This window comes from Lobosporangium transversale (assembly GCF_002105155.1).
Source record: "Lobosporangium transversale strain NRRL 3116 chromosome Unknown BCR41scaffold_3, whole genome shotgun sequence".
NCBI lineage: Eukaryota > Fungi > Mortierellomycota > Mortierellomycetes > Mortierellales > Mortierellaceae > Lobosporangium > Lobosporangium transversale.
The window spans coordinates 66,887-92,713 of record NW_019028981.1 but is presented as its reverse complement, the minus strand read 5'-3'; the positions used below and the strand labels follow the sequence as shown (position 1 = coordinate 92,713).

At 42.5% G+C, this 25,827-nt stretch overlaps 9 protein-coding genes across 9 annotated transcripts; 5 read left to right on the top strand and 4 right to left on the bottom strand.

Annotated features, from left to right (window-relative positions):
- Window positions 1-507: 507 nt before the first annotated feature.
- On the top strand, window positions 508-1,113 carry BCR41DRAFT_367217 (hypothetical protein; the record flags this gene model as incomplete). The annotated part of the gene is made up of 1 exon (XM_022026283.1): window positions 508-1,113. One exon carries the CDS (start codon window positions 508-510, stop codon window positions 1,111-1,113), a length of 606 nt encoding a protein of 201 aa, XP_021885304.1.
- A 1,007-nt stretch (window positions 1,114-2,120) lies between these two features.
- BCR41DRAFT_345573 (Retinoic acid induced 16-like protein-domain-containing protein) lies at window positions 2,121-6,374 on the bottom strand. Its single transcript, XM_022022746.1, has 2 exons — window positions 6,200-6,374; window positions 2,121-6,083 (listed from the first exon to the last, which is right to left on the bottom strand). The coding sequence occupies exons 1-2, from the start codon at window positions 6,317-6,319 to the stop codon at window positions 2,163-2,165; spliced, it is 4,041 nt and encodes a 1,346-aa protein (XP_021885303.1). The 5' UTR covers window positions 6,320-6,374; the 3' UTR covers window positions 2,121-2,162.
- A 371-nt stretch (window positions 6,375-6,745) lies between these two features.
- On the bottom strand, window positions 6,746-8,329 carry BCR41DRAFT_392064 (nucleoside phosphatase GDA1/CD39; the record flags this gene model as incomplete). The annotated part of the gene is made up of 3 exons (XM_022028413.1): window positions 6,746-7,632; window positions 7,720-8,169; window positions 8,281-8,329. 3 exons carry the CDS (start codon window positions 8,327-8,329, stop codon window positions 6,746-6,748), a joined length of 1,386 nt encoding a protein of 461 aa, XP_021885302.1.
- Window positions 8,330-9,143: 814 nt separating this feature from the next.
- BCR41DRAFT_116794 (hypothetical protein) lies at window positions 9,144-10,648 on the top strand. The gene is made up of 4 exons (XM_022019430.1): window positions 9,144-9,883; window positions 9,989-10,054; window positions 10,313-10,406; window positions 10,523-10,648. Exons 1-3 carry the CDS (start codon window positions 9,214-9,216, stop codon window positions 10,321-10,323), a joined length of 747 nt encoding a protein of 248 aa, XP_021885301.1. The 5' UTR covers window positions 9,144-9,213; the 3' UTR covers window positions 10,324-10,406; window positions 10,523-10,648.
- BCR41DRAFT_116778 (hypothetical protein) lies at window positions 10,129-12,987 on the top strand. Its single transcript, XM_022019429.1, has 8 exons — window positions 10,129-10,406; window positions 10,523-10,553; window positions 10,637-10,778; window positions 10,891-11,051; window positions 11,216-11,415; window positions 11,510-11,664; window positions 11,768-12,667; window positions 12,782-12,987. Exons 1-8 carry the CDS (start codon window positions 10,343-10,345, stop codon window positions 12,863-12,865), a joined length of 1,737 nt encoding a protein of 578 aa, XP_021885300.1. The 5' UTR covers window positions 10,129-10,342; the 3' UTR covers window positions 12,866-12,987.
- Window positions 12,988-13,918: 931 nt separating this feature from the next.
- Window positions 13,919-15,245, top strand: BCR41DRAFT_317229 (hypothetical protein). The gene has a single exon (XM_022021272.1). The coding sequence runs from the start codon at window positions 14,106-14,108 to the stop codon at window positions 15,105-15,107; it is 1,002 nt and encodes a 333-aa protein (XP_021885299.1). The 5' UTR covers window positions 13,919-14,105; the 3' UTR covers window positions 15,108-15,245.
- A 1,303-nt stretch (window positions 15,246-16,548) lies between these two features.
- Window positions 16,549-17,048, bottom strand: BCR41DRAFT_345567 (hypothetical protein). Its single transcript, XM_022022745.1, has one exon. It carries the CDS (start codon window positions 16,979-16,981, stop codon window positions 16,574-16,576), a length of 408 nt encoding a protein of 135 aa, XP_021885298.1. The 5' UTR covers window positions 16,982-17,048; the 3' UTR covers window positions 16,549-16,573.
- BCR41DRAFT_392061 (P-loop containing nucleoside triphosphate hydrolase protein) lies at window positions 16,988-19,654 on the bottom strand (the record flags this gene model as incomplete). The annotated part of the gene is made up of 3 exons (XM_022028412.1): window positions 16,988-18,827; window positions 18,981-19,119; window positions 19,612-19,654. The coding sequence occupies 3 exons, from the start codon at window positions 19,652-19,654 to the stop codon at window positions 16,988-16,990; spliced, it is 2,022 nt and encodes a 673-aa protein (XP_021885297.1).
- A 2,652-nt stretch (window positions 19,655-22,306) lies between these two features.
- On the top strand, window positions 22,307-22,843 carry BCR41DRAFT_299604 (hypothetical protein; the record flags this gene model as incomplete). The annotated part of the gene is made up of 1 exon (XM_022020529.1): window positions 22,307-22,843. A coding segment is annotated over one exon (537 nt), but the record flags the coding sequence as incomplete, so codon positions are not given.
- Between the last annotated feature and the right edge of the window lie 2,984 nt (window positions 22,844-25,827).

Below are 25,827 nucleotides of genomic sequence, written 5' to 3'. Positions count from 1 at the left end.
GCATGCGCAAGCTGCAAGCGGTCCCACATTAAATGTGATGCTGGACGACCTTGCCAGAACTGTCTTAAGCATCCATCCAAAGCATTGACTTGCCGAGATGCGATCCCAAAGCCAAGGGGTCGACCCAAGGGTGGCAGTAAAGCTGCCGCAGAGGCTATTTTTTTGGCTAAAATGCAACAGCAACAACAGCAACAACAGCAACAACAGCAACAGCAGCAACAGCTTCATTATCAACAACAGTTCTACGAGCAACCTTCACAATCTCAGCAGCGTCTACAACAAGCTCACCCTTATGTACGTTCAAGAGTCACGTCAATGCCGCATCAAGCAAGGTCTCCAGTCCCGATGTCGCAGCTGCATCAGTTTCAGCATCATCAGCATCACCCATACCTCCTCACGCGAAGCTCTCCTACATCTCCAGCGGCGGTTGAGCATCGTGCTATCCGTCTGATGAGGAGACCTTCCTTACCAGCTCGGCACCATCATCCATACTCGACGAACCACACGATGGCATCTTCTGGATTCTCAGCTCCAAATCCGGGTGTTCAAGTATCGTGGACATCCGCAATGACAGGCGCCGGTGCACCAGTGGGTCATGAGCTAGTCCAACAGCCGTTGACAAGCTCTGATATGGCGCATAACCTAATGGTTGGAGCTAATTCTGGACCACTCAGGTACAGTCCCCCACCACCACGACCTGCATCATCATTAGGTGTAGAGCTCGAATCTTGTGGATTCCAGTTGCAGCATCAGTACTTTGATCTGCAGATGATGCACCAGAGCAGAATTAAGCAAGAGCCTCTGGATGAGATGGGTAGCAACAAGAGCAGCAGCAACAGCAGCGAAAGTAATGCAATGATGATGTCTGAAGCGGCCACAGTAACATCTGATGGCACATCATCGGGATCGACCATTACAACAGTAGAAGCGGATCAAGAAGACCCTCTTGTGATGAACGCATTACTACAAGAAACACAGGCAGAGCTGCAACGCGTACAGCAACGCCAGCATGAATTACAAGAGCAATTTCAAAAACAGCAAGCCATGCTTAACTTGCGGAAAAAGCAGCAGCAGCAGCAGCAACAACAACAGCAACAACAAAGACGTGCATAAATGTTGCCAAATGTAACCCATGCGCTCTTTTTCTTGATCCCCCCTCTTTTTCGTTTCTCGTTTCTCCATCTCCTATCCTATTAGTCTTTCTATCCCTTTTTGTTAAAGCATATTTGTGAACACTCATTTTTATTATTTTTATGAACATCATTTTATTATTGTTAATTATTATAATGATTAATATTCATTCATTCTTGTAATCCAACGCCAGCCTCCGCCTCTGTAGCATTATTTCTTCAAATAGTAACAATCATATTCATTCTAAAAAAAAAAAAAAAAATTACTTTTTTCCTACTTTATTAAGAAATAAAAAGAAAAAAGAAAACAAATGAAGACATAATAAGCCCAGGTCCCGTCCAATTCGATAACCCCCCAACTTTAAAAAATAAAAGCTTTTTAGTAACATCCACTCTCCTTTCATCTTATTTGTTTAAATTATCGTCAAGGTTTATTCTGAATATTCTTAAACATTGTGAAGATACATTTATTGGTGCATTGCCTCTTTGTTTAAATGAATTTATCCATTTTTGCAAATGCATAACTCCATCCCTGACGAGACAAGCAAGAAAAAAAAAAAAAAAAAAAAAAAAACGGCATTTATAATATACATTATTTTTTTTTTTTTACTTTTTTTTATTTATTTTATTATTCATTTTGATTGATTGAAATTGACATTAAAAATGTTTTTCTTTTGGGACCTCTTAACAATCTGATCTCCTTTCTCCTCCTTTTCAAAAAAAAAACATTCTAAAAATGGGGGAGGGAAAAAAAGGAACCAAAAAAAAAAAAAAAAAAAAAAAAGGCAGAACAATGTCAGTTGACATATTTTTCGATAATACAACATGAATATGAGGTTTGGAGCATTGGAGAGCATGGACTCCATGGGTCCAAAGACCTTGGACCGCAAGTAAATAACAGAGCAAACATAGCAAACATTGCAAGCACAGCAAGGAGAAGGATCAGAGCAAATACAAATGCCCTTGCAAAAGCGTTCGCGTTCCTTTTTTTTGCTCAGCAATTTTATATATATTTATATATATTTGTTTGGTCTATAGAAAGCGTACTTTGTCTAGACCTATGGCTCTACGCACCTGTGCAATCGCAACAACTTCTTTGACCACTTCTTCCAGAATCACTACATTCGTCAGTAATTGACTAAGGGTCACCATCTTTTCCTTTTGAACCGTATTCTTTTGGACAGGAGTCGATGACTTTCTTGCTCTCCTTGTCTTTCTTGTATTAGATATAATGGTAGGAGGGAGTGAAGAGTCGGCTATGTCACGTTTAATTTCCATGTGAATACTTCTTCCTCCTCCTGCTTCTCCTCCTCCTCCTCCTCCTCCTCCTATTCCTACTTCTGCTCCCGCTATTTGATGATTCAAAGGCTCCTGCGCTTTAAATTCGGCTTCATTTACGGTGCTGGCTTTGTGGGCTCTATTGGTATTACTAGTGTCACTATTATCATTGCTGCTGCTATTACTTTCGTTGTCGCTCACGTCCTCGTCCTCATTATCTTCCTCACTCTCTTCTTGATCGCCCCTCAATTTCGCCCTGATATGTAGATGATTTTCAAGCTCACAATCTGAATCATCCAGAAAACCATCTGTAAATAACGGCCTGATCATCATCGTCTCCATGATATTGCTCAACGGCTTGGTTCCAGGTGATTCGGACCGAGTTTGAGTCTGTAGCATGGATACTGTACTAGTCGGATTGTGGGTTGCATTGTTGCCCCCGTTGCTAATGTTGCTACGTCCTTGAAGAGAGGAAGCACCAAAGGCGAACATACCACTGGTTGATGTGGGTTTAGATGGCGACCCCGTACTAGACGTAACTGACATCGTTAGCAGTGATTTTGATAATGAACTGGGTCTTATCTGTGACGTTGAAGATGTTGAAGAAAATCCTCGGCTCTCTGCTTCTGTAACAGTATCAGTACCAGCGTTTGTAGATGGACGGCGTGGCATAGCTGGGGCCTCCGCAGTACCGCTAATACTACCTCCTGCAAGGGGACTGGCGCTGATAGACCTCCGTTGCTTGCTGTTCATGCCAGGAGGAACCATGAAAGGCAGGTTGGACGGCGTGGCCATTAAGCTTAGTGGCGAACTGCTCTTCCTAGCTCTCGACGTGGGAAACATGGTCGAGCTTCCGGGGGAAGCAGGTGTCTTAGTGTTGGCTTGCTGTAGCACTGAGGATGAAGCTATAGAGTTCGTACCGGCCTTATTTCCATCCGCAACGACGCTCGGATTGGTTGACCCCACTGCACTTGCAAGCAAATTGGATAAGGATGGTCTCCTTACAACGGCTGAGACCGGCAAGCGTGGGTTTACTGCAGGGTCTCCTGAAATAGAAAAGAACGAGTCATTTGATCCATACATGCTTCCCATGTTAGATGGATGGTTCGGCAGCAGTAGCTGATGATTATTCAAAGGAGTTGTTTGCGATAGAACTGAAGTACTATTAATCGTGCTATCTTCGTCAGAACACAAAAGAACTCGCCGTTTTTCTGCCAGGTAATCATCAAACCCATCGATTTCGCTTCGATAATAGTCCACCTGCTGTGTGAGCGTCCTAAGCATTGTGAAAAATGGAGGAAAGGACTTAAAGTGTGGTGGGCAATGCGATAGCGCGTCCGCTTCATTCTTTATGAAGATAGGCATGGAGTCCTCGTCATCTGAATCATAGAAGGCATCACCAGTCAACGCTTCGAGCGCTATCGAATTAAAGGCGCTAATAAGGCCAAACGATCCTTCCTCGGATAGTGCTTTCTGATAGGCTCCGTTTCCGCCTTCGGATTCATCTCCAGACTCACAATCGATGTCGGGTTTCTCAATATCACTCGCTTTGAACAGTAACCAGCCCTCTAAAGAACGGCTAGGACAAACCGCCAACGAAGTGATCACCCCCGTGAGTGCAATATTGAGCTCAGCCGTATGGGCAAAAAAATGTGACAGTATTCCCAAGAGGATTTGAAGTAGTGGCTCAGAAGGTAGCAGTCGATGCCTTGGGGTCGCGCTGCAACTACAACTTGATGGCGCCCTACTCGTACTTGATATCCTACCATGGCCTTGCACAGGTGTCTCTAGGGACTGATGACCATCCGAAAGATCCATCCTGTCTCCATATTTCATACTACGTCGCCGTTGCTTCTTGCGTTCAGCTTCTAAGTCTATTTTGCCATCATTCTGCAGAGCATCGCCATTATTTGGTTCTCCAAAACGTTCATGTGTCCACAAGGCTCCTTCAGCATCTCGTAAATAGGCATCGTAGCCACTGCAGAAGCCTTCAATATTATTATAGGGATTGACAGCGGCGATAAGCGAGTAGAATAGGTCTAGTTCATGGGCGTGATGATTAAACATAGGCACATCTTGGTAAGATCCTGGGACAGAAGAGTTGGCATTATTTAGACCCCGGATGTCAAAGGCCCTATTTTCTGGCTGAATGCTGAGCAATTTGAGCGCATATTTGCAATGCCGGGTGATGAGTGTATTGAGGAGCTTTAGTGTTGCAATCACTGTTGGCTGCGATTGCGACTTGAGCCGCGAGAGCACCAAGTCTTTTAATGTGAATCGTCCAATCGCCGTGAAATAAGGTGATGTGGTCTGAAGATTTTGAACTTCTGTAAATATCTCCATATTTTCAGACAGCTTTCCATGCATCTCCAAATCGTCTTCAGATTCCATCAGGAACCCTACCACTAAATCTACGAAAGCTTCATGTTGCAACGTTTGCAGAATTTGGTCGATGTAACTGATAACTGCTACTGCACTTCCATCTGTGTCTGCGCACTCCATGATGGATGGGTATAGAATGCTTTCCAAAAATACTACCTTGAACGATGTCAACAAAGTCCTCGCAATCGCTGTGTTTGGGCATCGTACAAGTATATCTTGACAAAACTCAAGGGCCTTCAAAAAAGCATCCAGGCGAGATCGAAACGCAGGAGAGGTCGATAATTCAATATTAGCTCGTCGAGAGGGAACCATGGGCGCTGGTGCTACTTTTCCATTATTATTACTGGAGCCGCCTTTGACGATGAGTTTCCGAGGCAGCTGTGAATAAAGAGCACCTATACCTGCGATCAGATATGTGGCGAATTCAGAATCCTGGATATACTCGCCTAGTGAGCCTGTTGCAAGCTCCATCAAAAATAGAAGTCCTGTTCTCGCAAAATCGCCTACTTTGCCTTCGTGATGCACAAATTTTGAAAGATAGGTGAAGAGCAAAAATTCATACTCCTTCTTGGGTGGACATTTTGTCTTTGTTGATTCTGTGCCATCTGATGAATAATCGGAAAAATTTGACGGGAAATCCATGTCAACCTTGTCATCGAATATAGGACCGCCTTTTCCCCCAGACATTATAGGTTCTGCTGCAGGTTTCGGAGGCGAGTCATTATCCAAGTTTGTAAACGTCGAATCTGAATGCTGACTTATACTTTTCAGGAGCGCATTCGTCTCCCTGTTCTTCTGAAGTCTTTGTGCATCTACAAATCTCGTGGATACTGTCTGCCATTGTTTGTCGTGGAAGAAGATGTTGAGGAGTTCAGGGTACCCATGAATCCTGGAGCAAAGAACATACATCAAGTCAACCAAATCCTCATGGTAGCCCTCATTGCCTTCCATTTCTGTCCCAGAGGCACAGCATGTCCTCAATAATTTGACGATCGGCCTATGAACGGCATTGTGAACTAAAAAGCGGTCATAGAGCAGGTTGATCATAGATGCTATAGTACGAATGGTCTCGATCACGATCCCACGTGGGCTATCGCCCTCCGCGCAAGCATTGACTAGTTTGGTTAAACAGTCATTCTTGAGGAGGTATTCCATGCAGACTCCTGTTGTCTCCGTAACATCATCCAGACGAGATTGCTCAACTACAAGTGAGTCGATCATATTCTTTAGATGAACTGGGATTTTGGTCTGTTGGATGTCTAGTTTTCTTTTCTCGGGTGTGGAAATTGCAGCCTTATTAAATCCACCACAAAAATGAAAGTGACGATGAGCCTTATCAGTAACCTTTTAATTCCCAGGGTTCTGATTCTCATCCTCTGAAACACAAACAATATGTGTTTTAATGTTACCTGGACCCTTAGCCAGCACTCGTTGAATTGTGATAGTTGCATGGCACTAGTAGACTGTGCCTTGGGTGCTGTCATCATGGTCTTTAGCTTATTCAATGTATTCCAGACACCATTTTCCATTTTTGATAGAGATGTCCCTCTATTTTACTTTAGTCCTGTGGAGAAGGGAAATCGTGTACAAAGCAGCCAAAAAAAAAAAAAAAAAAAAAAAAAAAAAAGGTAAAAGTAAAAGGAAAGGCCTGGAATTAGGTGTCTTAATTTGCGAGATGTCAGATGGAATGAAATGGAAGAGGAGAATGAACAAAAGTCTTTCCTAAACATATCTGTGCTCTTCACATATTCCGGAAGTAGCTCATTTGCTCACCCTCCAATCATACCCCTTGTAAGGAAAAAAAAGGGGGAAGGGACAGGAGTGCACATGGGACACGAGAATGGTAGGGATGTTGCAGTTTTATTAACGCCCAAAGAAGAGGAAGGGTCCTCTATATAATCTTCCTCTTCAGAGTCGCAGTAATTTGATGGGTATATATTTTTTTCTGGCTTAATTTAAAAGGCCATTGCACTATGAAACCAGTCGCGCTCTTCCAGTACCGCAATGCTGGCTCCGACAAACCAGCCTGTCTCATATCCCTTGAGCTTTTTGGCCAATACGATCTTCCTGTTCTTTGGGACTCCATATCCATATTCGAGTAAACCATATATATAGCTCAAATCCATGCACAGGTCGTTAGATTTACGAATCTCCTTCATCGCCTCTGCAGAACTATGAAATTCTTGGAATCCATTTTCATCGCCAACGCATAAGCGATCCGTCAGCTCCTCTAGCTCTTCAATCGTCATCTCTTGTGCCAATGTAGCACTACCATGTCTAAAAGGCGCCGTGAGATCGAAAAAGAATGAAAACGCATAGATATCGTCCTTGACAAATGACTGGAACGACGGCTGATGGACTCCGTTGAAGGAGCATGGTGGTTGCTGGCACAGGCCCTGCTTGTTAAAGATGGCTTCCACAACTGCCCTACACTGCCCACCTGGATCCGAGACTCCAACTAACACTACACTCTGACCCTTTTGGGTTATAAACTCCTGTCGATGACCTACAGGAAGGCAGGGATGTGCGTATTCATTCTCATTCAAGTTCATGCTATGTTGGTGAGCGAGAGGGCTATCGACTAAATAGTTGTTGATCCTGGTCCGTGCCATCATGAGTCCGTAACCAAGATGGGAGTGCTGATATAGAATATACTCGTTTCCATTGAAGCTCATAGGATATCGGTGGGTGCCCTGAGCAACAGAGTGACCATCAACCACATGTGGTTCAAACACTACTTGAGTTGAGGCACCACCAAGATCTAGAATGGCAACCGTTGCCTTTTTTTTTAAAGAGTTGAATCGACCTAGTAGATAGTTAACCGTGACCCAGGCAAAGACACCTTAAAAAACCATGAAGGTATAATGCTTCAATTAGCAACATTTCAAGGTTCCTCCTCGTGATACTAAATTAGCTACGCAGTTCTTACCTTCATCAGCTCCGTCCATAACGGCAACCCCTTGCTCTTCGATGATTGGGAATGGATACTTGGATTCGAGTCTTTCACGTACGGCGGCCAAAATTCTATTCGACTTTTCTTCGCCCAATAGTCTCAGACCTGCAGTTGCCTTGACTGCAATAGGGGTACGTCGATGAAGAAATGGAGGGATGGTCTCCAGAGCGGCATCCAGCAAATGATCCAGGCTCATGGCTGCACCTTCAGCATCATCAGCATAAGACGAAAGACCCGGCTCTACATGATCAAACGTTTCGCTTTCTAGCTCTGGTGTCGCATTACAGTAATTAAACTTGTAAGCATGGATCCTAGACCCCATAGATCCAGCGTCGACCATGAGAACATATTGAATCAGAGGCCTCCCTGGATACGCCTTTAAACATTGGGCGGATGTGATTTCTGGTGGCCAAGCAATGGACGAGTCTAAAGAAATTAAACAAAGATAGTCTCAGGATGAGTATGTGTTTTTTTAATTCTTTCTTTTCAGCATGGAATGGCTTACCATGAGCCCAGGATAAATATACAATAAGTTACCTTCGTCATTCATGATAGGCGATCGTGCCGGAAAGAGTGTGAAAGCCATGGCGATGAAAAATAAAGCAATTGCCCAGTACATGCGATATGCTATGATCGAATCTTTCAGGGTATCGGGTCTTTTCAGCCGTCGATTTGTATGTTTTGCATGGGAATGAGGAGTAGCACCATTGCTAACCCCAGTCAAAGATGGGGTCAACATTTTCTTTGGAGGCAACGACTCGACAGGTTTATTATTTTCCTTTCTTAACGATTTTTGCCGGGAAATCCGAGAGGAACGTTGTCTACCCACCCTTTCAGGGCTTTTGGTTGGCTGAGAATCGTGCATGTTGTGATCGCTTTTCGCCTGCTTCAAATTCGATGCATCAGAAGTGAGCATTTGAGAAATCGCTTATAATCGAGTCTAGGATTGTCTTTGCTTTTTTTTTTTTTTAAAGCAGAAATGAGAAAGAATGGGGAATGATAGGGACAAAAAGGAACCTTTAAGTTTTATTTTTCAGCGCTAATTAAAGAAGAGAAATGAGAGTTTGTATGAAGCTTTTGTCAAAAAAAAAAAAAAAAAAAAAAAAAAAGCCGTTTAACAAAAGAGAATGACTTGACCCATAATATTTGTAAGTCAACCCAAGTCGGCAAAAATAAGGTTAAAAAAATGCACAGTTTCTTGATGATATCATGAGGACAGTGCAACGGTGCGCCACCAAAACAGGAACAGACTCTTATTCACAGTAATGTCAACAATTGTCTGTGGTGTTTCCTCTCCTGTATCCACACCACACAACACGCGTCAGTGCACGTGTAGTAAGGTGTTAGAGCAGTTAAGATGGCGGACAGTTCCGAAGCCACCAGAGCAGTAGAATTATTACTTCACAAGGTTCTGCTTTAACTTTAACGGCCTCTACCTGCCTCACTTACGAGAAACGCATCACTCATGCCATGACGAATCCTAATAACTATCCTCACGCATCTATTCCTGATCTTATCTCTGAGGAGACGCAGGAAATGGAGGATGATGAGGATGACATCATTCGACTAGTACGACACAGACCGCACCTCCAGCTAATGCATGAGCACGAGACTAAGAAACATACCATTCAGGTTCCAGCTCAGCCCCAATCAGCTGGTCGGGACTGGCAACCACATGAAACTGCTTTCATTACTACCACCGCTACTACGAACAACAACCCTAGCAGCACCAACACCACCAATAACAATAATAGCAGCTCCACAAACAATACTGCGCATAACACCAGTGTCAATAGCAGCATCGTTATCATTAAAACCAACCCTACCGTCAATAAAACAGCAAGCGGACATACCAACAATCCTAGTAGTTCAATTAATACTGGCAACCACAACAACAACACAGGTTCTGTCAATCGTGTCGATCCTAGCTATATCAGCAACCCCAGCAACAGCACCAGCAGATATTCCAATACAAACATTATCACTAATAGCATTGGCAGTGGTGGAAACAAAAGCCCGCGTAATAATCCTTTTAGGGATTTACGAAAACGGCGGATGCTCCTGAGTGCTGTTGTTCTACCACGTAAAAGTTGGCTCGTGCATAGAAGGCCATCAGATCCCCTCCTCATGTCTTTCAAAGGTAATAATGATATAAATCTGAAATGAAAAATCGCTCCAGTTGAATTAATCATCTTTTTTTTTTTTTATTTTTTATTTTTTATTTTTATTTTTTTATTTACCTTAGACTATCACCAACCGACAATCCATAAATCACAATCGAATGCTGTTATTAGAACTTTGAATGCAACTCGTAAGCGCTTCAGCGATAGTCAGACAGCGAAATTGGAAAAATCCTTTCGTATGAATCCTTTACCATCCACTGAAATAAAGAGAAAGCTCGCTAATGAAATCGATGAACCGGTTGAAAGGGTTGGTATTTTAGTTTTTGCGAGTTGCGTAAATAATAAACAGTCATACGATATGATAAATTAAAAGTAGCTAAAGGCTACTGTTATACATCTATATAAATATCTCTCTCTCTGCTGCTATGTCTTTGTAGGTAAATCAGTGGTTTGCTAATCGACGGCACAAGGAGCGCATGAGTGAGCTGAGTTTGCTTGGTATCAGCCCTGATTCCAGTCCAGTTGCTTCAGCAGCATCAGGTAAAAAAAAAAAAAAAAAAAAAAAAAAGTTCCAAAGTTTTTTTTCTCGCAAGAATGGAAAATTAATTTGATCCGCATTCTAACACCAATTGTTATTGTGTTCATATTATTGTCAGATAGTGGAACAGAGTCAAGCGACGATGAAGAGTGAGTTAAATTATGTCCAAATGTGCGTATAAAGCTAAATGACTTCTTTTAACTTAGATAAGGAACGACAAACAATTCATTAGATTTCAAAGGGAAGAAACACCGGGATATGGCGACCTTGGTAGTTCGTCTGTCACGTATCGGACGCATACTCCATTCATACAAACTCAAGCCAAGAAATTGTCAGTTGCTTCCAAGGCTGACTCGGAAGACAGTGGATCTAAAGTATGTATAGTGAAAGTTGCAAGGCTGAGCTTTATTGATGAAAAAACAAAATAATTCACACCCTTTGCTCCCATTATTACATATTTTTACGATACAATCCACAATGAAACAGCTCTTAGGTAAGATCGCTCCGCATGTTCGAGGAGGATCGATTTATAGTCCAGCAAGTGTTGAGCCGATAGTTGAGATTATGCTTCAGGCTGGTGATGCGAAAGGAAAGCGTTTTATTCTGAATACACTTGTGTTAACAAAGCTGCCAGCAATCTTGGAAAGGTGGGTATAGGTATTTGGCTGACATATACGTTATTGCAGTCTCAAGTAGATGGGGTCATATCTGTTTATGATATTATGTCCTCCATCACTGACCTCTTTTTTTTTTTTTTTTTTTTTTTTTTTTTTTTTTTTCATTCACCTTGGCCCACTTGAACGAAAAATAGATTTGTAGAGTCGGAAGGGCCTGAAGTGATTAGACTTTGGATAAAGGACGCTACATTAGCAAAGAATGAGCCAGAGTATGCAGAATTACTGATCACAGCTCTTCGTGCGCTCAAGAACCTTCCATTCAAGCGAGGTACTCTAAAGAGCAAACTACGGGAAGCGGTCGAGGATCTGGCGAGTGATGATAGTGCGCCTCGAGGTAAGCAAAGATCTACTAAGTTTATATTTTGAGATAGGCTCTCGATACTTTTAGACCAACCTTATTGGTTTTCTACATCTGTCTATGGTTATAGAAATTGTTGCAAACGCGTCTGATCTTGTGCGGGCGTGGGAGGGCTTCTCTAGAGGCGGAGCAAGGTTATCGCGACCTGCCTCCGGGGATCATTATGAGACCGCAAGGAAGAGAACTAAATCAGATAGGTTCCAACTCTCAACGGTGAATCAACAGGTAATGGTGATTACATGGCCGTGGAGGTAAAGGCATAGAATATCTAACTGCTCGTATTCCTTCTGCTACTGATTACATAAACTATCATTTATTGGTCATCTAGAATACCAATCGGCAAGAACTTTTTCAGCTACCAAAGTTTAATAAAGCAATGCCTGCACCTCCGCCACGTATCTCTGTAAACCCAGATTTTTTCCGCGAAATTAGGTCTCGTCAATATTCCTCATCATCCCCAACATCACCGCGGGCCGCTGCTACGAATAGAGACAGCGCTCGTCAGCCCACTAGCCCTGTCAGTCAAAATATTGTGGTTGATAGGCCTACAAATAAGCAACAGCTACAGCAAGCTATACTATCCAGCCCACCAGCAAATAGTGCTCAATCCTCTTCAACATCATCTCAAACCACGCCAACCAAGATTCTTGTTGAGGATAGAGCAAAGGTAGATTTCGAACAACCAGCATATCAACACAACAGGGAGACAGATACTCATAAGAAACAACACAAAACGAAAAAGACTGTCCGTTTCAGAGATGAAGATCTTGTATCTATAAAGCTTTTCGAGCCTGTGTTGAGCGAAGATGAAGCGTCTGAGGAAATGGGCTGGAATGATGGAAATAATGAGCATTACAGCGACCATGACAACTACGATGATGAGATGTCAAGGAGCCTAGATCTCGGAGATAAGATGTCGCTTTCGCCAACTATCACAGCTAAGACACCAGCATTTATAATACCAGAGTATGATCAGGTTGATCTTCGAAATGATGTTTATTGGAGACTTCCTCACCCACTGGCTCTTGAAGTCCCCAACATACCTGATGGACATGAGAATCTGGGTGGAAAGCAACAGATCCGAGAGAGTGATATTCAAGCAGCAAGAGAGGCTCGAGTGCCTGCCACGATCTATAGAGACATTGCCGATATTCCGTCTTCACCTTTAGAACCAGATGAAGAGGTGAACACAGCCAGTGACCCTCCGCGGACAATTGGACAATTTAGTGTTAGTGTTCATTCATTTTTAAAATTCATGCATGCATTATGTGCTCTTTTTTTTTTTTTTTTTTTTTAAAAAAAATTAATTCTGGCTTTCTTTCTTTTTATGGACACATCATAGCAAGCAGCAGACCCTGTGTCGATTTTGTTCCATACGCTGAGAATGGTCTACGAGATACTAGCCTCTAACGGTAGTCGCAAGTAGTTTGTTCATGCTCCTCACAATTGAAGCGACTACGCGAATAGAAAAGGACGTTTTTCTTTTTTTTTATTTTTTATCTTACTCCATGTACCATTACTTTAATATGTATATTACGCAAAATGACAATAGTAATAATAAAAAGTGTACTGAATAAAGAAAAGAAAAGAAAAGAAAAGTGCACTCACCTAGACACACATGTATACCAAGCTGACGACTGGTTCATGTTCTCTGGTGTAGTCTCCTGGGATCAAACCTTCTTTTTCATGTCAACAACATGTGAGGAGACTGGTAGAATGGTTAGCCAACAATTGTTGCATTGAACATTAATATTTGTGCTTAACACTCCAAAGGGCTCTTGAGCAAGGAGTTGGATTTTTTTTACACTTTGTTCAACATGTTTAGACATAAAGTTTTCCCTTTTTTTTTTGTTGTGCCCAACTTTTCATTTCTTCGAGCAAGTGTATGTAATATTTATTTTAAATTGACAATCGGACAAATTATGGGAATGAAGTAACAGACACAATGTTCTTGATGAACAAATGAGAAAGAAGTTAGGGTCGAGATAGGAGGCCGAGACGGAAGGTTAGAAACAGAAGGCGGATATTCATTCCTCTGTTTATTTATTAAAAAATAAAAAAAATAAAATAAAACCACAGGCATAACAACGACAATAAGCTGCTCTTGAATATCGTCTTCATTCCCAGAATGAATTACGCCAATTAATCTATTAATCAAAAGACGATTGTTAAGATGCAGGACGAGAGGAATAGCATCAATTGAGGATCACTTTTTTTCCCTTGCTCTTCATCTCCATCTTTTTTTTTTTTTTTTTTCCTTCTTTCTTTCCTTCTTTGTCCTCACTCTCTTATCCTTCCTTCGGTGATCCGATCCACTGTTCTGATTGCTTTTGCTCCTTTCAATATCAGTCCCCTTCTCTGTCCCTGTGGGTCGGATCATCGTTCCTCTCTCCGCCTCATGCTCTCACCCTTATAGACACAAACACAGCTACAACGCGCACATAAACTTGCGCAACTGTTGACAGGCATTCTTGCCGTTTTTTTTTTTTTTTTTTTTTTATATATTCTTGCATAGTAACTTACTTGTACATTACCACTTCTTTATCCTCTCTCTCTCTCTCTCTAATCATTACTATTCCAATTTAACTTTATATACACATTCACATTGAGATACTTTTCTTATTACAAACGGATTTAAGATAAAGAAGAGAAAAGAAAAGAAAAGAATGTACCAACCCGACGCAGAAGAAACTGGGTCGCTTTTTATCTCATTGGCATGCATTTCACTCATGGCTATGCTCTTCGGTCGTAAGACCGCAGGGACAAAACTGAGTACGATCAACTATGCGCGCGGTTTAGTCGTAGCCTTGTATTTGATCTCTTGGGCCTTTTCCGTAATTGCCGCTTTATTGATCCAAACCAATAATTACAACCTGCTGTCATGTCAACTGTCGATCCTGTCCTGTATTGCACTCTATGCGCTTTCCAAGATCGTCATTTACTTGTTCCTGATGGAGAAAGTGTATGTCGTCACTGCCATCGGCGTCACTCGATCAAATTTCTTCCTCTACAAAGTGAACTTGGTCTTGATGACACCCTACGTCGGTGTCATTTTCTGCATGGTCTGGTTTCGAAATGCGACCTTGGAAGAGGGAGGGCGTTGTTACATTGGCTTGCGACGAGCGGGTGCACTGCCCCTGATTTTGTACGACATTGTGATGTCGACCTGGTTGACGTATTTGTTCCTAAGAGCGCTGATGAGCTCAAGCTCGTTCTTGCAAGGACCTTCCAAGGGTAAACTTCGTAATGTGGCTCGTCGAACCTTGATAGGATCATTGATTGCCTTAGCACTGAGTTCAGCCAATATCTTCACGTTGGTCTATTATGATGGACGCGAACGTGGACTGATCTGTTTAGCATCCTGTACAGTCGATGTCACTTTGAATGCCATCACAGTTCACTGGATGACTAGTCGTGGAAAGGGAGGCCGCCCTGTCACCACGAATATGGATCGAGGCACAACTGTTTTCAATGACCGTCAGAATAGAGGCTTTTTTGGAAGATTTGGTGGGGGGAAATCAGGCGACCGTCATACACAGCAGTTTGGTATGGGGTCTGATAAGCAGGTTGCGGCTCTTGATTCTCACATCTCCATCACTGTCGAATCGTATGTAGAAGAATACCATCAACTCCACTATGGTGATACCGACTCTCAACATTTCCATTAAACGGACAAATTCTTTTTTTATTTTAATATACATATATATACCTCCACTGTAATTAATCCAAGTATTATTATAGTAAAACAAAAGTCGAATGTACAAAAACTAGCTTACAGTATTCATAAAGAAAAATATTTTTTATTTATACATCTGTAATGTAGGTGAGACCATGCCAGCAAACCGGTAGGCGTAGGATGAGAGCTTTTTTTTTTTTTTTTTTTTTTTTTTTTTTACGCGCAACTTATGCATACACTACACTACACACATACACGTTGCGCATTTTTTTTTTTGAATATTAAACCCCGCTTATGGCTACTCTTGCTATTGGAAGCAAATATGTAGGCGAAGGAACCGAGCTAGTATCACCTCTATTCCACTTAGCTGGAAAGCTGGATTCAGGACCTTGCATGAGAAAAAAAGAGATCTGGCCAGGGAACAACGGGCAATACGTTGGCATTGGTGGGAATAATCATTTCCAGTTACTGAAGCTTGGCGGGCGTGTGTTTATTGTTAAGAGTTCCAAAAAAAAACAAAAGTGTTTCTTCACAGATACAAAAATTCATGCAGATTGGCCAATTGTTGAACTGATCCAGGGAGTGGATGTGGTCAAATTTCGTGATTTTTTTCCGTTCCCTCCCCATCAATGTTCTTTCTCCACCCTGCTCTCTACCTTACAATAGCCCTTTGTTTTTTAACGTCATGCTCAACAACACGATTGTCAAAAAGTAAGATCCCATGCATAAATGTTGGATACATCTGACATCCGAGTCTTCCGAGAATAGATTTTATTTTATTTTTTAGGTGATGAAGCCAAGCTATGATGGACAGGGAGGAGTACGACAGACAACCTCACCTTTCTTACCTTCGGAAATAGGGTGGAAAAGAAAAATAAAAGATTCTTTAGGGGAATGAGAGGTCTGTCCTCCAATGACTCGCGCGATCGGTTGACGCTGAGGTAATCGAAGCAATTTGACACCCCGTCCAAGGCTCTCTCCATTCACATGCACATTGAAGTGTCATAAAAAACATTTTGTCTTCTACCTATTCTTAAAATCAATCATCATGTTGTTTTTTAAGAAATCCTTTAACGGGATCAATGGTTCTATGAAGGACAGAAAGATAGAGCTGGGAGGGAGGAGAAGAGAGATGGGGGGGGTTTTTTTTTTTTTTTTTTTTTTTTTTTTTTCGCAAATGGACCATGACGATTTGTATCCACAGCTTGCGCAAAAAGTTTAAATAAATGCTCCCGATCAATGGAAATTTATCCACATGGCTTCCTCAAACTTAAAAAAGACCCCAGAAGATGATTCATTCTTAGAAGACCATTTTGACAGCGCAAGGTTTCCTCAACCTGTTTCTCCATGCCGAATAATTATTGATTTGTCTAATTACTTGGAAATCCATGTCAAAACATTTTTTTACATTGTTGCTTTTTTTCACCTTGATTTGCTTGACAAATATTCGCTTTTTTATTATGTTAAAAATGTTCCTTGTTTTGAATGCTGTATGATTGTGTCTATGAGATGTGCGATGCAATAATATACACACAGCCGTACTGCGAAGATGCTGAGAAGCACAGAATAAATGAATGAAATAACGCTATAAATACAGAGTAGGAAAAGATAGATTGGCAATGGGTGATCCTTCCTTTCAAAATGCTGTGTGTTATGAACATTGATCCATGGACCCCATGAAGGCTTCAAATGATTAAAAGAAAAGTGAAATATGGGGTATATACAATGTAAGTGCCACCAAAGCATCCTGCATCCATAACGTAGAAAAATAATAAAAACAAAGATTGAAAAAAAAGAGAGTAGAGAGACAGAGTTGACAAGGAACATGAGTAAAAAAAAAAAATAAGATTGCAGCGTCAAGAGCATAGCAGCTTAGAACCAGCTGTTGCCGCCGTTGCTACCGCCGTAGCCACCACCGTAGCCACCGCCATATCCACCACCACCACCGTAGCCACCACCGCCGCCTCCCCCCCAATGATCAGATCCACCACCACCACCACCACCACCACTACCGCCACCACCGTACTTGCGATAGTCACGATTGCCTTGATGGCCACCACCACGTCCACGTCCACGACCACCACCACCACCACCACGGCCAGATCCTCCACCGTATGATGACTCTCTAGCAAGAGTCTCGAGCCAGCCGGGAATTTCTTGGTTAGCCTCCTTCAAAAGTTCAAGAAGATCACGGACGACACCCTTATTGCCACGATTCAAGAAAGCGGTGGCAATTCCAGTGTTACCGGCACGACCGGTACGACCGATTCTGTGGACATAGTCGTCAATGTCAGTAGGCAAGTCGTACGAGATGACGTGTGTGACGTTGGGGATATCCAAACCACGGGCAGCAACAGCCGTGGCGACCATGACGGGGCAACGTCCGGAACGGAACATGTCCAGGGCGCGTTCACGCTCACGCTGGGTGCGATCTCCATGAATCGAGGTGGCAGGGAAGTTTTGACTGAGTAAAAAGTCTGATAGAGTGTCTGCCATGCGCTTGGTTTCAACAAAGATAAGAGTAAGGCCCATATCGCCCTTAGGCTGAGCATGAAGAATGTCGAGCAGAACAGAGCGTTTGTCCTCGTCCTCGACATACTCAATCTTTTGTGTAATGTTCTCTGAGGTTGATCCAACACGACCAACTGACAAGAAGATGTAGTCACGCAAAAAGTCACGTGCAAGGTGTTGGATGTCACGAGGGAAGGTGGCTGAGAACATGAGCGTGTGGCGGTCGTTAACACCAGGCATATCTTCCTTCTCAACCAAACGTCTGATCTGAGGTTCAAAACCCATATCCAACATGCGATCAGCCTCATCCAAGACGAGATACTTGACGTTAGCCAAGGAAACACGACCGCGCTCAATCAAATCAACAAGGCGGCCAGGGGTGGCAGTCAGCATATCACACCCTCTGTCAATGGTGCGAAGCTGCTGTCCAATATCCGCACCTCCGTAGACGACACATGAGCGGACCCAGGAACGGTAGGAGAACTTGCGAGATTCTTCCCAAATCTGAGAGGCCAACTCACGAGTAGGGGCGAGGATCAGACAAACAGGGTGTGCCTTGCGAGCACGACCTGCGCCGACATGCTCAGGAGGAGAGGAGGGTCCATGCTTGAAAAGCTCAGAGAGAATGGGGAAGAGGAAACCGCCAGTCTTACCCGAACCAGTTTGGGCACAGGCCATAAGGTCACGGTTATTGCCAACAATGGGGATAGAGTATTTTTGAACAGGAGTAGGTTGAGTATACTTGGAAAGTTCAATGTTCTCAAGAAGAAGGGGATCCAGAGGAGGACTGGTAAAAGTCAAGACAGGCTCGGGAACTTCATTTCCAGAAGCTTCGACAGGAATGTCATCGTACTTTTCAAAGTTGATGCCGGTGCTCTGACGCTCCTTGTCCTCTGTACCGTACAACTCACGTTCCAAGCGAGGATTACGGGCTGCGGGGGTCTGGACACCATTCTTGAAAGTGCCAACATCTCGGTCAAGGCGGGGATAGCCTGAAGAAGGTGCTTCACCGCGGCGACCATAGCCACCGGAGGAGGCACGGTCATTCCAGCGATCTGAGGAGCCACGGTCATTCCAGCGATCCGAGTTGCTGTGCTGGCCAGGAGAGTCGTTCCAGCCACGGTTGTAGCCACTTTCAGATGCACCACCCCATCCACCAGTAGAGCGATTGGTATTGTGGGAGCGAGGAGGAGCATCCCAGCTATTTGAATTGCCAAAAAAAGATTTCACCATATTAGAAAACAAAACAAGGATAAATAAGGGAAAAAGGAGATATCGTGATGGTTAGGGAAGATTGTTGGAAAAGAAGGGGCTTCTATGAGTTATTTTAGACGAAACCAGAAATGCCACATACCTATCAGAGCGTTCAGAACGATCAGAACGATCAGAACGATCAGAGCGGGTCTGTTGGTTTCTGATGTGAGGGGGAACATAAGTAGGTCTAGTGCCCGTAGAGCGAGAGTTTCCGCGAGATTCATTAACGCCCATACCAGCTAAAATGGAGGAACAAAGAGCAAAAGAAAAACACACAGATCGTTAATAAAACTTTGATCATTACCGATAATGCTATCCTTGTTAATATGTCAACGCCGCTATTACTGCCGTTGTGATTTGTTGCTTCTTTCTCTAACTCCTCTTTTTTTCTTTTTGTTGTGGTAATGAGATCTTGTTGGGGTGAAAATTGATTTAACTCTTGGCATTGTTAATCGTAGTTGTCATCATCCACATAAACATGGAACTAGAGTCAGATCCAACGCAGCAAGCATTTTTCCAACAGAAAGATGAGAGTGAGACTCCGGAGAGTTCCAATCAGATCAGCACAGACGCACTGACATTACTGTTCTTGTGAATGACAAGTGAGCAGCCTGACTTTGAGACTGCATGACAAATATATTTTGACCTTTTGTTTTTGCTATCTCCTTCCAACGATCAAAGAGATAGCCTCAAAGAGTGCGTAAGTATTATTTATTTGAGTATACACTTACCAAATTGCTGATTAAGGCCGTTCAGGTTGTCATTATGGCTCATTGGATGAATTAATTAACAAAAGAAGTCGATGAGAGAAGAAAAGAGGATGATCTGATTCGAAATGTTGCTGGTGCCCTTTTAAAAAAAAAAAAAAAAAACACACACACTGCGGGACGCTTTACGTACAAAACAACGGATATGTACGTTTGATCCACGTGATAAGTACATTGTGATGATGCACGGGAAAAAATAGCAAAACGCTTTAACAGTCAGCTTACATGTGCCACTAAGAGAAGCAGAAAAGTGAGCCTTGAACGAGAAAAAGCGTTTGAAAATAATTATAAAAGTGGACTACTGGAGAGCACAAGAGACCACATGCGCTGATGGGTTGTGATAAATGAAGCTGTTTAAGAAATATCAACCAGGTTTATTGACTGAGCAGTGAGCATGGATAATGGATTAGCATTCATTCACTCATTCAAAAAAAGTACTATTGAGGTTGGTAATACAAAAATTGACAAGATGAACTATCCCGTAATTAAGATTCATTCGGTGAACAAAATATCCACACGCAAATTAACACGAAGCATCATTATCATTCCCATTTACTTTCTTCCTCTCTTTCTCTCTTCACTTTTCTCTTCTTCATCTCCACACACATCTCCTTTCATATTCTCCACAAATACACATTCATACCATATCCCAGCAAAATACGAAAACTCACATTCATATCACGCACCCGACACTTTCATTCGTTTTCACATAGTACGACATATTTCTATACAAACACATTCATTCACTTTCCTCTTTAGCTGTAGCACACTGTTGCTAATTTTTTTTAACCCCTTTTGTTTGTTTGAATCTCCACATTCTAAAGCAAAATTGATTGTCAATGAACCACACCTTCTGCCTCATGTATTTCTCACTTTAAATACAACACTTTTGCTGTTCCTCTGAAAGAAAAAAGAAAAGAAAGAAAGAAGAAAAAAAGAAAAGAGGAAAAAAAAAAGATATACTTGGGACAGAGAGCGACCCATCGAGCCAACCTGTCATATGCTGAGCGAAAAGATGCTGACAACCTCTGCCCTTAGTCGAACACAATCTTTTGAGGTAAAAAATTAACTACGCCATTGAACTCTGAGTCCTGAATCTGTATTTGGTCCCTCAATATTGTTACTTTCAGGAATCTTTCCTGGCGCATTTTTTTTTCATTTTTCCTCTTTTGGATTCTTCCGAGGCACAACAAACAGAGCTAGATGCTATAGCCTGAATACTTTTTTTTTTTGTTGGGTCAGAATGAACTATTATACATCATCTTTATTTTGTGCTGTGAGATGATTGCAGAGTACAAAATAGGACAAGGTCAAGGTCAAGGACATGAAAGACAATTGATAGGGCACCACAGGGGAACAAAAGAGCATAGGGCGAGCAAATCGTATCCTTTTTTTTTTTTTTTTTTTTTTCCTCCTCTTGGCTGGACCCATATTTTTTTTTTGTATTTTCTCTTTCTTTCCCCTGCGTCTGTCTGTTTTTATCCAGCCGTCCTGCGCATTGCATCTGATTTTAGTTCGCGCCCGCTTCCCCTACAGATTACAAATCTTACAAGCCTTTAACCATCTCAAAACACAAAAGGAGATTTAAATAGGAACTGTCTCACTGGTTCTTGAATCATAAAAGATGTCATTTTAATTTTTCTGGAACTTGGGGATCCAGACGCCTTTTAATCTACTATCTTCATTGGTTATCCAATCAGGCCCTTGACCTGTCTGTCTACTAGAAGGTTAAGAGGAAAAAAAAAATCTATTCATAAGATTGCATTAAAACAAGCAAGCAGAGAGAATGTGATTTTTCTTTACTTGGCTTAAAACTTGAAAGCGTTTCAACGTCTTTATCGAAGCACTGTTTCATCCACTTCCCACATTCAACGATTTAGGATGAAAATACTATGAACAGAACAGCTGACAGTTAACATATTTTGGTTCTATCCTCCCCCTTATTTCTTTTTTTGCTGCTTGTTCCTCTGATAGAACACACCGTGTCCGCCGTATAATCTGTCCCAAGAAGACGTCTTGGGTAAGTAATAGATGAAGATGCAAGAGCAGGAACGCAGATGTGAAAAAAACAGAAGGGGGAACCGTGCACTTTGCATAATGGTCTTCCCTATCTCGAAATCTGTCCAACATTCAAGATGCACTTAGAAAATATCCCCTCATTAACACATTCATGGCATAAACAAAATATAAATATACACAAAAGCAGCACAGGCATCGACTGAAGAAGACGATCTTTGGGCTGAAATGGAAAGAATCCAGGATCCGGGGATCTTGAAACAGAAATTCTACGCTGAACACCAAATGATGAAAGAGCAGCTCAATCTTGCAGGACGTTTTGGATTGGAGCTACAACAAAGTCTAGAGCAGGCCCAACGTGCAGAGCGGCAATCATATGCTCAGGTAAATAGAAGCCTTTTTTTTTTTTTTTTTTTTTTTTTTTCCCTCCTCTTCCCTCGAGCTAGTAAAAGCTTTACTACCGTGGCTATTGTTATTTGGGGACAAAGATTGCCCAATCAACTCTAGATTCTTCATCGCTCTTTTTTTTTTTTTTTTTTTTTTTTTTTTTTTCCCTCTCCTTTTGCTCAACGATATCATTTATATATCTCTATTTGCATTCCCATATTGACAAAAATAGATTCAAGCCTTACAGGACGAAAACATGATCCTTCAGTCTCGCGTAAAGCAAACTCAAGCGCTCTCTGCGCATTTGTCCGGATCAGAAGAAGAAGTCCATGCTTTGACAAGCGAGAACGAGTCTCTTCAGAAAGAACTCGATGGATGTCGTCGTGAGCTCCGAATGTTCCGGAAGGAGCTGGATGGATTAGTGGACCAAATGGCAGAGATGGGCACTGAGGTTATGGATGCCAAGAACAAAGTCTCTGTTTACTCAAAGAGATTGAATGAGGTTGAGCAGGAGCTGAATTCAACTCAGGAGCTGAACGTCGATCTGCAAGAGCAACTTCGAATTGCGATGGAGCGCCAGAAACAGGCTCAATCGAGCACTGCACAGGTAGTCAAAAATATGCAGTCAGAGCTTGGCAAGGTCCTCTCAGACAGTGGTACGATCCGTTCAACATTAGAAGAATTGGAAAATCGTCAAGAAAAATGTGAGGGAAAAGTTGTCGAGATGATCTCCAATACAAAGGAGTATGCACAGTTGCTAGAAGAGGCACAGACAACCATTCAAACGTTGCGCACAGAATCGGACATGGAAGGCCGAGGCTGGGGCGCTACTTCACCAATATCGTCCAACTGGGACAACCAGTTGAAGAGGGGTACTGGTCAACTGTCTACATTGGCAATGGAGGATCCAGAGTTGAACGATTCTGACTTTCCATCGGAAGAGCAGGTGCCTCATACATGGGGTCATGACCAAGCACCAACTCAAGGCATGTCACTGGGAATGGAGCTTGGTTTTGGGATTGCTGAAGAGCAAGTTGAGCCCGAGGCAGAGAAACCAAAACAGAATGTTTTATCTTCACCGCCTGCTACCCCGGAGCTCCACCAGCCTTATGTAGCCCCAAAGCCACTCACACTTGCACCATCGCCTCGGCCACCTATACAAGTCGAGAGCAAGGAGACGCAGACTCCAACGCCAATGGCTCAACCTCCATCACAACAGCAACATCAACAACAGCAACATCAACAACAATCGATACCCAAAGATACCCGAAAGTTCACTTCAGAACTTCAGCAGCGACTAGAAGAGCAAAACATCTTGCAGACCCCTTATACCTCATCATCTTCCACATCGACTCGACCTCCTTGGAACCCTAGTGTAGCGCTGGATGATCTCTTTCAGAACCAGTCCCATCGGATCAGATCCCGAAGCACACCCATAGCACCTACTACAAACAGCTCGTCCAGGAGCAGCTCACGGTCAGTCAGTCAGGCCAGCCTGTATCCTCAAGGCTCGCCTGCTTCGCCTGCTTCGCCTGCATCCTCAACAATGAGGAATGGAGGGAAGAATGGCGCCTCGTCCTCGTCTGTGGATGCTATTTCCGGGTATTCTGGAAAGCGTCAAGGAAGTATTAAAGGCATTACAACGGGCAGTGGCAACAGTAACAGCAACAATAATCGACCCAGAAGCCGTACAGCTGCGGCAACAGTGGAAAAGAATCTAACGTCAGGGCTGAAATGTTTGTTATCAGCCAATAATAGCTCAACAGATTTGTCGCCAAGTGTCATCACTAAGACCAAAACCAATTCCAATTCCAAAGCAGGATCGACTTCGTCGACTGCATCTGCCAGCACAGCCAAGCCCAACAAGGCATCAACATCAGCCGCAGTCGCAACACCTTCAAAAATCATTACGACAACAGACAATGGTGGCAAAAACCCTATGGTCAAGAGTAAATCCAACAACGGTTTGTCAAATGTTCAAAAGACTGGAAGTAACCGCCGTAATTCGACCATCGAAGGCATAGGCAGCACCACTCCTAAGACTGTTCCACGACCACCACCCTCACCCAGTCATAGCAGCGGCACAATTTCCAAGAAGCCCTCCCTGCCTTCTCTGTCCACTAGCCCTGTGCCCGGGGCAGAAACGAGTACTACAGGACGTACAACGCCTCGCTCCCATCCCATCTCGGCTACGCTCTCGCCAAGAGCAGCATCGAGTGCATCCATGACTTCTCCATTACTATCGCCATCAGTGACATCGCCGCAACTTCCGACTAGTCCGTCTGTAGCATCCAAGAAACTAAAGGCGATCCTTATGGCGCAGCCCGATGGGAATAAGCCCGACTCAGGGTCTGAGCTTGCTTCTGAGTTAGTAGTTGTTTCCTCTGAAGCAGCAAGTAATAATCAACACTAGAGAAGAAAGAAAAACAATAATAATACAGGTTTATTGGGCGATAGTTTCTGTTGATTCAAAAGAATTATTCTTTGTGAACTCTTTTTCTTCAAATATACCCTTTTCTTTCTCCGATGCATATGGTGCACTTCAGAATTGGTTATTCAGATTGAGCTCACCGCTTTGGGTTTTAGGCTGCGAAGTTCTCTGATGAATACAGCCTCTGCTATATTTGGCATGATAATGCAAAAGGGGATAACAAGTCCATTCTATCCGGGTGAAATCTGAAGGAGATTGTTACTGTGTAGGCGTGTATGTTATGACAAGGATAGAATACGTATTTTCAACAAAAGTTTACTTGCTACAAGGATGACTAAGGCTTCTCTAAAGTCAACTACTCGTATGATTTTGAATAGTTGACTCTCACAGCACAAGTGTAATGACACCCTGTACCTCAACAAATAACTTATTTCAAACCATTTCCTGGTGACACAGTTTTATTTCTACATTTGTGGTATTGTGGTATAAATCTACCTGAAAAAAACCTGAAGAGCTTGAACATGAATACTTGAGTAGAACGTTTATTGTTTGGTTTCCAGATCAGATTTAAGTGTCAGTGCGCTTGTAAGACCTAATGGACCTGATAAAATTGATTGAAAATGGACCAAAGCAGTTTACAAGGGAGTTGCAGGAAAAGGGTATTAGGCAGTGTCTCGGGTTAGTCAGGGGTTTATGTCAAGAAAGCACAAGCCTGGTAAAGCAAGAGTCTTGGAGATTTTTTTTTTTTAACGGGTGAAGAGAGGGAGGAGAAATGGAGGGAGGTGAGAACGTGTAGATGGTGTTCTATGTAGCAGCATCTTAATATACAGGAGGATTGGTCAGCTAATTCTGTTTGGGAACTGCCTGCGTTCAATCCACCAATTGAGCTTAATAAACTGGTGAATTGGTTATGATGTTCTGAAATGTTATGCATAAGCTTCGACGAGAAGTTATTGGAACTAAAAAAGGAATTGAGAAAATAGTAAATTGTAAAATATATATATTTCCTTCTACGTATCACACACATGCATGCACACAACCGATTTGATCCGTTTCAAGAGCTATATTTTTTTTTCTGGTTCCCGCAGAATCAGGATAGGATAGCCATTTTTAGTAGACATTTAATATTGTGCTGTCAACAGTTTTTTAAAATACACTGCGTTTTTCACTACGCATTACTTCGCAATGAATCGCAAATTATTACACAGCCTTCTCACGAAAAGAAAAAAAAAAAAAAGGCTATGCTTCTGGATTGAATTTCTGTTAAAACTGAAGGTCCGTGCCTATTCAACCTGACATGTAACAACAAAAAAAATTGGTGATGATACATCATTGCATTGATCCCA

Bases quoted from the DNA above. Each gene is read 5' to 3' on its own strand.
- BCR41DRAFT_317229 (XM_022021272.1), top strand. From the start codon at position 14,106: ATGTACCAACCCGACGCAGAAGAAACTGGGTCGCTTTTTATCTCATTG.
- BCR41DRAFT_345567 (XM_022022745.1), bottom strand. From the start codon at position 16,981: ATGCTCTTGACGCTGCAATCTTATTTTTTTTTTTTACTCATGTTCCTT.
- BCR41DRAFT_116778 (XM_022019429.1), top strand. From the start codon at position 10,343: ATGAGTGAGCTGAGTTTGCTTGGTATCAGCCCTGATTCCAGTCCAGTT. The intron at 10,407-10,522 runs GTAAAAAAAAAA...TATTATTGTCAG, and splicing joins AGTTGCTTCAGCAGCATCAG to ATAGTGGAACAGAGTCAAGC. The intron at 10,554-10,636 runs GTGAGTTAAATT...ACAATTCATTAG, and splicing joins GAGTCAAGCGACGATGAAGA to ATTTCAAAGGGAAGAAACAC.
- BCR41DRAFT_116794 (XM_022019430.1), top strand. From the start codon at position 9,214: ATGACGAATCCTAATAACTATCCTCACGCATCTATTCCTGATCTTATC. The intron at 9,884-9,988 runs GTAATAATGATA...TATTTACCTTAG, and splicing joins CCTCCTCATGTCTTTCAAAG to ACTATCACCAACCGACAATC.
- BCR41DRAFT_345573 (XM_022022746.1), bottom strand. From the start codon at position 6,319: ATGGAAAATGGTGTCTGGAATACATTGAATAAGCTAAAGACCATGATG. The intron at 6,084-6,199 runs GTAACATTAAAA...GGATTTAATAAG, and splicing joins AGTGCTGGCTAAGGGTCCAG to GCTGCAATTTCCACACCCGA.